The following is a 10,609-nucleotide window of genomic DNA, read 5'->3' on the forward strand; positions in this document are numbered from 1 at the left end:
TGGTTAACCCTGCTTAACCCTGGTTAACCCTCAACAGAGCTTTGACTCTTCGTCAGTCTGGCTGACGGACCAACCAGGTAACAACAGAGAACTTGTAACAGGAAAATAACCTTTATTGACTCTCCAAACTAAACATTTCTGTACAAAGTGTTTCTCCAGACGACCTCGCCGTCCCGCTGAGTATCCACAGAAACCTCTGGTCCAATCAGAGCGCAGTGGCTGGCTGCATCACTTGTTGCCGGGCTGTGCAGCAACATAGAGCGCCACCAGACAGTAGAGCACCCCCCCCACCGTCAGGCCCATGGTGGTCCGGTACAGCAGCTTATCCATCAGACCCTTCTTCAGGTGAACCGGGACGCCGTCAGAGATCTGAGGGAGAGGAGAGAGTTTACCTGTGAGGGGCGGGGCTTACATCACCTGCCACATTGGGGGCGGGGCTTACATCACCTGTCACATTGGAGGCGCGGCTTCACCTGCCACATTGGGGGCGGGGCTTACATCACCTGACACACTGGGGGCGGGGCTTACATCACCTGACACACTGGGGGCGGGGCTTACAACACCTGACACACTGGGGGCGAGGCTTACAACACCTGCCACATTATGACCTGCTGCTGAGTTACCTGGAAGAACTTCTGCATGGCGGGGACTTTGTTGGCCCCCAGGTACTCCACCTGACTTCCTGCTTCAGACACGACTTTGGTTGGAGTCGCAAAGATGACGGGAGGACTCTGAGGGGCGGCGGCTGGACGCAGACCCTGAGGAACGCCAACAGGTGTCAATAGGTAACTTAACATCTGAGCACACAAGAATCACGTGTGGAGTTCCCCAAGGTTCCATCCTGGGACCTCTTCTGTTTAACATCTACATGCTCCCACTGGCACAGATTATAAAAAACAACAAAATAAACTACCATAGCTATGCAGATGACACGCAGATATATATTACAATGTCACCAGGAGACAGAGGCCCTGTACAGGCTCTTGGTAAATGCATTGAGGAGATTAATGACAGGATGTGCCACAACTTTCTCCAGCTAAACAAAAACAAAACTGAGGCAATCGTTTTTGGAGCCAAAGAGAAACGATTACAGGTCACCACAGAACTTCAATCTATACACCTAGAAACTACCAACCAGGCCAGAAATCTGGGTGTAGTGATGGACTCAGACCTAAACTTGGAAAAACAAATTAAGGCAGTAACAAAGTCAGCCTACTATCACCTTAAGAATAGGGTTAAAGTCTGTGTAAAGCACTTTAAATCCCCCTGTAGTTGGGTTGTTCTGCAGATAAACCTGCCACATTGACAGCAATCCATCATCTGACCACCTGATCACGAGATCCGAAGCATTAATAAACTAACTATCTTCAGGTTGACTCGGGTTAACTCAGGTTAACTCCCCAAATAGCGCTGTGACTGTCTGTAGCTGTGAACATCTGGATCTGTGTTCCTGCTTGGCATTAGCATTAGCACTAGCTTTAGCATTGGCCGCTGTCCGGTGAAGGTCAGGCGCCCCCGGCCTCACCTGCGGGCTGTAGGCGGTGGCGGAGGCTCCGGTGAGCCGCTGCGTCACTCCGTTCAGTCTGTAATACATGTTCCTGCCGAGCTGAGCCACAACACCTGCACGCAAGGGAGTTCGCTGCGCCGAACAACGGGGCTACGCTGACCTGCCACTTCAGAGGCTGAGCGTGATGACGTCACGGCAGCTCAGAAAGGACCTGCCAGGCGGAAGCTGTCCACCACCTGCCTGAGTGGAAATAACGTGCAACAAAAGCCCCTTTGACTAATAAAAGTCCTGTTTGGGTTTCAACTAAGTGGCAAAATGAATCCCAAGATTTTCTTTATTCATTTATTAATTATCAAAGCTAAACTTCACATACACAAATGCAAATGTTTGAAAAGAAAACCAAATTTCAATGTTTTTTTTTATTGAATTAAATCAATACTTGCAGAGCCTTCAGTTATCAGGCCCCTCTCTGTGGAACCAGCTGCCAGTTTGGGAGGCAGAGCCTTCAGGCCCCTCTCTACCTTTAAGATCAGGCTTAAAACTTTCCTTTCTGATAAAGCTTATAGTTAAGGATGGCTCAGGTGATCCTGAAACATCCCATAATTAAGCTGCTATAGGCCTAGACTGCTGGGGGAGCTCCCATGATGCACCTCTCCATGTACATGTGAGATCATTGTTGTCATTAACTTGTGTTTTTCTCTCTCAGCAGGGGCCCGTTGCACAAAAGTAGGATTTAGACATCCAGGATGAATTACTTAGCCAGGTTCAAGGAATCCAAAACATGGCGCCCAGGCTTAGTTGGTTGCACAAAGGCCAAGCCAGGATGAGCAGACACGGATTCATTAAGCCAGGTGAAACCGATCCTGGATAAGTGCTGCACACGGCTTGCTTAAATAGACCCCACGATCGATCATAGATTCACTGATTCACCATGGCCACAAGGGCGGCGTATTTCTCCCCAGCGGAGCAAGAATTATTAATGGAAGCATATGAAGAGGTGACGGAGAAAATAAAACAAAAAGGAAATACTGCCACAGTTAAAAAACAAAGGGAGCAAGCGTGGCAAACCATTGCTGACCGCCTGAATGCGTAAGTAGTGCACAAATACACACTCACCACTCCACTGAAACTATCACAATTAGGCTACAATCCAAAATAAAATGTTAATTAACATATTTGTAGCCTACTTTGATTATGAATAAGTTGAAATTGACTGCATGTGAGTGAAACTATCTAAATGTAATGCAGTGGACTGCACACACATCAAAATAAAATCCCCCTCAGGTGGCCATGAGGGGGATTTTGTGACCAGGAAAAACTTCCACAGCATCAATGTACAGGTGAACATGACTTTTGATAAAGTTAATTAATGAACACTGTACATTGCCTGTAATGTGCATTAATTGGTTTAACATCTTATCATTTCAGATGGTCTGCAATGCTGACTATTTGATCAGTAATGTTGTGGCAAAGTGGCCCGGCTCGGTCCACGACTCCCGAGTGTTTTGGTACTCAGAGATCTATCGGCGCCTATCACAAGGTGAGCCACAGAACCTCTATTGATAACCACTTTTAACATCATGGCTGTGTTAAGAATGTCACTACTTATCAGGTTGTGATGGTAACATTTTGTATTCACAGGTGAATTCCCGGGTGTATTGCTGGGTGACAGAGGGTATGCCTGCCAGCCTTTTCTGCTCACTCCATTTGCAGACCCTCTGGAGGCACAACTGGCACACAACCATGCCCATGCCAGAACAAGGGCCCGGATAGAAATGACATTTGGCCTACTGAAGGCACGCTTTCAGTGTCTGAACCACCTGAGGGTCAGCCCAGACAGGGCATGTGATATCATTGTGGCCTGTGCTGTCCTCCACAATGTGGCCTGCCTGAGAAAGGAGAGGGCCCCCAGAGTGCCAGCTCTCATAGACTGGGACATTCCTGCCATCTTCCCGGATGACGACTGTGGTCGGCTGGTCAGAGACAATAGTTGTTAAATTATTTTAATTAATATCCATCCATCCCATCCATCCATTATCTTCCGCTGGTCCGGGGATCGGGTCGCGGGGGCAGCAGCTTGAGCAAAGAGACCCAGACGTCCCTGTCCCCGGCCACTTCCTCCAGCTCTTCTGGGGGGACCCCGAGGCGTTCCCAGGCCAGCCGAGAGACATAGTCTCTCCAACGTGTCCTGGGTCTTCCCCGGGGCCTCCTCCCAGTGGGACGGGCCCGGAACACCTCACCGGGGAGGCGTCCAGGAGGCATTCTCACCAGATGCCCGAGCCACCTCATCTGACTCCTCTCGATGCGGAGGAGCAGCGGTTCTACTCCGAGCCCCTCCCGGATGACCGAGCTTCTCACCCTATCTCCAAGGGAGAGCCCAGACACCCTGCGGAGGAAACTCATTTCGGCCGCTTGTATTCGCAATCTCGGTCTTTCGGTCCCTACCCACAGCTCGTGACCATAGGTGAGGGTAGGAACATAGATTTACTGGTAAATCGAGAGCTTCGCCTTCTGGCTCAGCTCCTTCTTCACCACGACGGGCCGGTGCAGAGCCGCATCACTGCAGACGCCGCACCCATCCGCCTGTCAATCTCCTGTTCCATTCGTCCCTCACTCGTGAACAAGACCCCGAGATACTTGAACTCCTCCACTTGGGGAAGGATCTCATTCCCGACCCGAAGAGAGCATTCCACCCTTTTCCGGCCGAAGACCATGGTCTCAGATTTGGAGGTGCTGATGGTCATCCCAGCCGCTTCACACTCGGCTGCGAACCGCTCCAGTGAGAGCTGAAGGTCACGGCCTGACGACGCCAACAGAACCAAATCGTCCGCAAAAAGCACAGACCCGATTCTGAGGTCGCCAAACCGGACCCCCTCAACGCCCTGGCTGCGCCTAGAAATTCTGTCCATAAAAATTATGAACAGAATCGGTGACAAAGGGCAGCCCTGACGGAGTCCAACCCTCACAGGAAACATGTCCGACTTACTGCCGGCAATGCGGACCAAACTCTGACACCGGTCATACAGGGACCGAACAGCCCATATCAAGGAGTCCGGCACTCCATACTCCCGGAGCACCCCCCACAAGAGTCCCCGAGGGACACGGTCGAACGCCTTCTCCAAGTCCACAAAACACATGTAGACCGGTTGGGCGAACTCCCATGCACCCTCCAGGATCCTGCTGAGGGTATAGAGCTGGTCCACTGTTCCACGGCCAGGACGAAAACCACACTGCACCTCCTGAATCCGAGATTCGACTATCCGGCGGATCCTCCTCTCCAGTACCCCCGAATAGACCTTACCAGGGAGGCTGAGGAGTGTGATCCCCCTATAGTTGGAACACACCCGCCGGTCCCCCTTTTTAAAGAGGGGGACCACCACCCCGATCTGCCAGTCCAGAGGCACTGCCCCCGATGTCCACGCGATGCTGCAGAGGCGTGTCAACCAAGACAGCCATACAACATCCAGAGCCTTGAGGAACTCAGGACGGACCTCATCCACCCCCGGGGCCACCGAGGAGCTTTTTGACCACCTCGGCAACCTCAGCCCCAGAAATGGGAGGCCCCACGTCCGAGCTCCCCAACTCTGCTTCCTCATCGGAAGGCGTGTCGGTAGGATTGAGGAGGCCCTCGAAGTATTCCCCCCACCGACTCACGACGTCCCTAGTTGAAGTCAGCAGAGCCCCGCCCTCACCATACACGGTGTTGACGGTGCACCGCTTCCCCCCCCTGAGCCGCTGGATGGTGGACCAGAATCTCCTCGAGGCCGTCCGGAAATCGTTCTCCATGGCCTCCCCGAACTCCTCCCAAGCCCGAGCTTTTGCCTCAGCAACCGCCGAGGCCGCATTCCGCTTGGCCTGTCGGTACCCATCAGCTGCTTCCAGAGTCCCACTGGCCAAAAAGGCCCGATAGGACTCCTTCTTCAGCTTGACGGCGTCCCTCACCACTGGGGTCCACCAGCGGGTTCGGGGATTGCCGCCACGACAGGCACCGACCACCTTGCGGCCACAGCTCCGGTTTAATTAATATGCATGTTGATTTGAGTTGGGCCTGCAATGGCAGTTTTTGTTAGGTTTTTGTGGTGTATAGGCAAGGCAATTTTATTTGTATAGCCCATTTTTCAAACAGTTTGTCTCAAACTGCATGATTTGATTCTGTACTTTTTGTCTTGTAGAGCACTGTGTGACTTCAGTTTTGAAAGAAGCTGATGGTTTACTTGCTTTGATTTATCCTTGTTTAATAAAGGAACATCATGGTACTCTCTAATGTGTATTTATATTTATATGGTGATGTACTTTATGTGTAGTCTGTGGGAAACTAAATTATCTAATGATTGCAAGTTCATCTAAAATCATCAGTTATCTAAACTGATTGCAATTAATGATCACAAATGTTTCAATAATGATAGTGGGTATAGTTAAATGTTTAACAATATGTTCTAGGCAGTGGAATAAATATTGGTTTCCATATGTGGCGACCGCTGACTGAGATAAGGAATGAGATTAAATAGATCCTGGAACTTAGCCTGGTCTGGAGCAGGCTAGCTTCACAGAATAAATCTCAATGGTAACTTAGGTCTGAACATATCCCACTTCCCTCTATCCCACTTTTGTGCAACCGGATCACGGATAAGTTGAGCCAGGATAGCCAACATATCCCGGCTTAATCCCTTAACTTAGTTTTGTGCAACAGGCCCCAGGTGTCTCTGGCCTGGTGTTACGGTGCTTGTTGTCCCCTCTTTCCTGTCCTCGTCCTTCATTATAAGTTGTCCTTCTTGGACTCACTGTGTGACTACAGTCTACACAATCTCCTCAGATCCACCTGAACCTCTTTATTCTGGCTGGTTCCTGGTTCCTTATGTCAAAGACCTGACAGCATAATAACTATAATCAACTGTATCTGCTGGCATTTTTAGTGACTGTAGGACTGTTTAGGTGAGTTTGTCTGCTGAATCTGCTTGTGTGTCTTTTCCTGCCTCCACCTCTGGCACCCTCTATACTTTCATTACCCCCTACCACAACCAGGGTTTGAATCGCATTCCTACTTATCTTTAAGGGTTATGGTTATGGTTAGGGTTAGGGTTCTATTTCTACCCCCTACCCGAACCAGGGTTTGAATCCCCCACCCCGCTGTGACTGGTGTGCTGGGGTAGCTTGTGGCTGTAAAAAAAAAAAAAAGATGGTTGTTGTGGTGTGAGGATCAGTGATGGCTGCCATTTGGGGGGGTGACTCTGGGACGCCAGTGATCACTCTCTAGCCTCTTGGAGGTGTCATGGGCCCAACTAGACGAAACACTGATGAAAGGAGGTTCTCTACCTGATGACCCCAATGACCTGTTGGTCAGCACTGCTCACTGGTCTTTATTAAAGGGATTATAGGGACCAGGAGGTTCTTCATTAGGCACTGAGTCAGTATTAGAAGGTTATTTGAGTCTGGTCCATTTTTTTTTTTGTAGCACAAGTTTCTTGTATTTACTTTGAATGATGAATGAATTGTTTAAAATGAGACTGTGAAGCACTTGTGAAGCCTTCCCTATTTTCAAACTGATAAAAAAAAAATAATTCAGACATTTATTGATGAGTTATTTCAGTTTCAGAACAGACTTAACCCCTTAACGCCTATTGTCGCATGTATGCTACAAACCGTTTGACTCAATCAACCAGCTGAGATAGCATCTTTATTCCCCCAATGCCAGTTAGTCCATATTCACTATGGACCTAGGAACCTTCGACAAGCACTTGTTTCTAGTGGGACCGCAAAGTGACGGACTTATTTCCTGTTGCAGATTTAAGAAATAAATATGTTTTAAAAAAAAGGGGGAATAAAAAACATTGTTTTTTCACTGTTATATTGCTGTGTTGTTGTTATCTTATTATTGACCATTATGCCTGTTGTTGCAAATTTAAAACATACCAAAATTTCTATTTATTTTTTGTGCAAAAGTGAAATTAATAATCTCAGCATTATTTACCATCTACTTAAAGGCTAAAACACACACAAAACATTTTTTTTATATACAGCTATATAAATTCAGGCGTTAAAGGGTTAAAATTGTTTCAGTTCAAGAAGGTTAATATTCAGAATTCATCCTGATATCACTGTGGTGCTTATTGTTGTTGTTGTTCAGGTAAAGTTTTCCTGACTCCACGGTGAAAGTTAGACCGTTGCGTGACGTGTTTAAAGGATCAGAGAGAAAATCTGCTCAGCTCCACTTTAATCTCTGAGTTAGCTGTGAACTCTGGCCCTTCATGTGCGTCACCCATGGTTCATCTCTTCTGTCTCAGGTCGTCAGACCCTGGATGTCTGACATCAGTGGCCCATTGGAACAGCAGACCACCGACCTCTGAACAGACTCTGATGGGACTCCAGTTTCATATCTGAACATGTTACAAAGAACTTTCTGCAGTAAAGAGTCTGTCAGGTCCAACCCACCCCGTCCGGACCCCCGTGGTGTGTCCCTGCGTCATGGTGGCCATCCTGAGTCTCAGCTGACATCAGCAGAGTTAATCTCTTCTTCATCTCATTAACTCTACTTACCTGTACTTACTTCTAATTGGAGGTTTGGTTATTGCTTTGATGGACAGAGGACTTCCTAACGAATCGGGCCAGTAGACCACCGGCGGACCACCGGCGTTAACCCCTTAACGCCTATTGTCGCATGTATGCTACAAACAGTTTGACTCAATCAACCAGCTGAGATAGCATCTTTATTCCCCCAATGCTGGTTAGTCCATAGTCACTACGGACCTAGGAACCTTTATTTAAATAAATGTAAAAAACAAAAAGGGTGAATAAAAAACATTGTTTTTTCACTGTTGTATTACTGTGTTGTTTTTATCTTATTGTTGACCATTATGCCTGGTGTCGCAAATTTGCAACATACCAAAAAATCTATTTATTTTTTGTGCAAAAGTGAAATTAATAATCTCAGCATTATTTACCATCTACTTAAAGGCTAAAACACACACAAAACATTTTTTTATATACAGCTATTTAAATTCAGGCGTTAAGAGGTTAATGGACAGGAAAGTTCAGAGAGACAGGAAGCAGGGGGCAGAGAGAGGGGGAACAGCATGCAGCAAAGGGCCGTCCGATGCGGGACTCGAGCCGGCGCCCGCTCAGCCCACTACGCCCACTACGCCACAGACCCCCCCTGGAGACTTCTTAAAGGCTCTTTAAGATGATTGAAATAAGACGAGCAGACAGTTTGATCTCAGTCTTGATCTTTTTATACGTGTTACTGTGCACATCAGAGCGACTACAAGCTCCGCCCAACAACAACTGACAGCAAACAGCACAACAACAACAACAACAGAAACACACAAAGATCAACAGATGGAATTTAAAAGCTACACAGCATGAAGAACACACTCTGTTACACTGAACCAGGGCCAGAACAAGACCAGTTTATAGGTGTGTTTACACCTCTGGATACACCTGAGAGCACCCCTGGATACACCTCTGGATACACCTGAGAGCACCCCTGGATACACCTCTGGATACACACCTGAGAGCACCCCTGGATACACCTCTGGATACACCTGAGAGCACACCTGGATACACCTCTGGATACACCTGAGAGCCACCTGGATACACCTCTGGATACACCTGAGAGGACACCTGGATACACCTAAGAGCCCACCTGGATACACCTCTGGATACACCTGAGAGCACACCTGGATACACACCTGAATGTACGTGTACAAACTTTAAGTGGCTCTGAAAAAGATTCTGCAGATTTTTGGTATTCTAAAGACGTAGGTGTGCACACCTGTACATACACGTCAGACATGTTGGACGCTGGACTTCAGCTGAGCTTCGAGCGGCTGGAGTCAGGAAAACCACCTCTCTCTCCACATCAGCAAAACTAAGGAGATGATCGTGGACTTTAGGAGGCGGCAGGGGGTGGAGCATGCACCCCTCCACATTAACGGCTCTGAAGTAGAAAAGGTCAGCTGCTTCAGGTTCCTTGGGGTTAATATCAGCCATGATGTCACATGGTCTGTCCACACGGACAAGGTGGTCAAAGCTGCCCGGAAACGTCTCTTCTTCCTGAGGAGACTCAAGAAGTTTGGCATGAACCCAGTCATCCTCACCGACTTCTATAGGTGCACTATAGAAAGCATCCTAACTGGCAGCATCTCAGTGTGGTTGGGGAGCTGCACAGACATGGACCGTAAGGCCCTACGCAGTGTGGTCCGATCTGCTGAGTGCATCATGGGTAGGAAACTCGCAACCCTTCAGGACATCTACCACACAAGGTGTCTTCGTAGAGCTGGCAGGATCCTAAAAGACTGCCATCCCCCATCCTTCAGACTGTTCACCATCCCTCAGCCTGTTCACCATCCTTCAGACTGTTCACCATGCTGCCTTCTGGTAGGCGGTACAGAAGCATCCGGTCTCGCACCCGCAGAATGGAGAACAGTTTCTATCCTAAGGCCATCAGGCTCCTAAATGGACTATAATGCACTCTCATCACTTACATACTTATACTTTATACACTTATACTTTACACACTCGACACTTTACACATGCCTACCTCCTCTGCTGTTTGCACTGCAACATGCAATATTGCACAACATTGTATTTTTTATTTTTCCTTATGTTATAGGTTAGTATAGGTCTTAGATTAGCATAGGCTATCATTGCCTATCTATTGTTACTGTCTTGTAAATATTTTTGGTAGAGTACTTATGACATGACATGTTACGGCATGTTATGTCTTGTTATGGTAGCTGCTGTACGGTGTCATGTCCTAAGGATTTCAGTGCCCAGTCCGACTCTGTTGTTCTGTGTATCTGACAATAAAAGACTTGACTTGATCGATGGCGTTTGGTATCAGATGAAGAAAAGCATCAGAACGCTGAGGGTTGGGGGGGCAGTTAATATGTTTTACAGCTGCATCAGAACGCTGAGGGTTGGGGGGGCAGTTAATATGTTTTACAGCTGCATCAGAACGCTGAGGGTTGGGGGGGTGCAGTTAATTTGTTTTACAGCTGCAGGTTCCTGAGGTTTGAAAATAAACTCAACAACATATTTACAAAGCTGTGTGTGTGTGTGCAGAGGTGTCCGGTTGTTCTCAGTTCTTTGCAGTGGGCGGAGCTC

The 10,609-nt window shown here is 48.0% G+C and overlaps 1 protein-coding gene across 1 annotated transcript; it reads right to left on the bottom strand.

Annotated features, from left to right (window-relative positions):
* Positions 1 to 92: 92 nt before the first annotated feature.
* On the bottom strand, positions 93 to 1,713 carry LOC142398990 (cytochrome c oxidase subunit 7A2-like, mitochondrial). The gene is made up of 3 exons (XM_075483300.1): positions 1,526 to 1,713; positions 624 to 758; positions 93 to 369 (listed from the first exon to the last, which is right to left on the bottom strand). The coding sequence occupies exons 1-3, from the start codon at positions 1,592 to 1,594 to the stop codon at positions 229 to 231; spliced, it is 345 nt and encodes a 114-aa protein (XP_075339415.1). The 5' UTR covers positions 1,595 to 1,713; the 3' UTR covers positions 93 to 228.
* Between the last annotated feature and the right edge of the window lie 8,896 nt (positions 1,714 to 10,609).

Source organism: Odontesthes bonariensis, chromosome 2, assembly GCF_027942865.1.
Source record: "Odontesthes bonariensis isolate fOdoBon6 chromosome 2, fOdoBon6.hap1, whole genome shotgun sequence".
In the NCBI taxonomy this organism is placed as follows: Eukaryota; Metazoa; Chordata; class Actinopteri; order Atheriniformes; family Atherinopsidae; genus Odontesthes; species Odontesthes bonariensis.

Coding starts and splice junctions, on each gene's coding strand:
- LOC142398990 (XM_075483300.1), bottom strand. CDS start 1,594: ATGTATTACAGACTGAACGGAGTGACGCAGCGGCTCACCGGAGCCTCC. Junction 759..1,525: donor CCACCGCCTACAGCCCGCAG/GTGAGGCCGGGG, acceptor GGCGTTCCTCAG/GGTCTGCGTCCAGCCGCCGC. Junction 370..623: donor CCATGCAGAAGTTCTTCCAG/GTAACTCAGCAG, acceptor CCTCTCCCTCAG/ATCTCTGACGGCGTCCCGGT.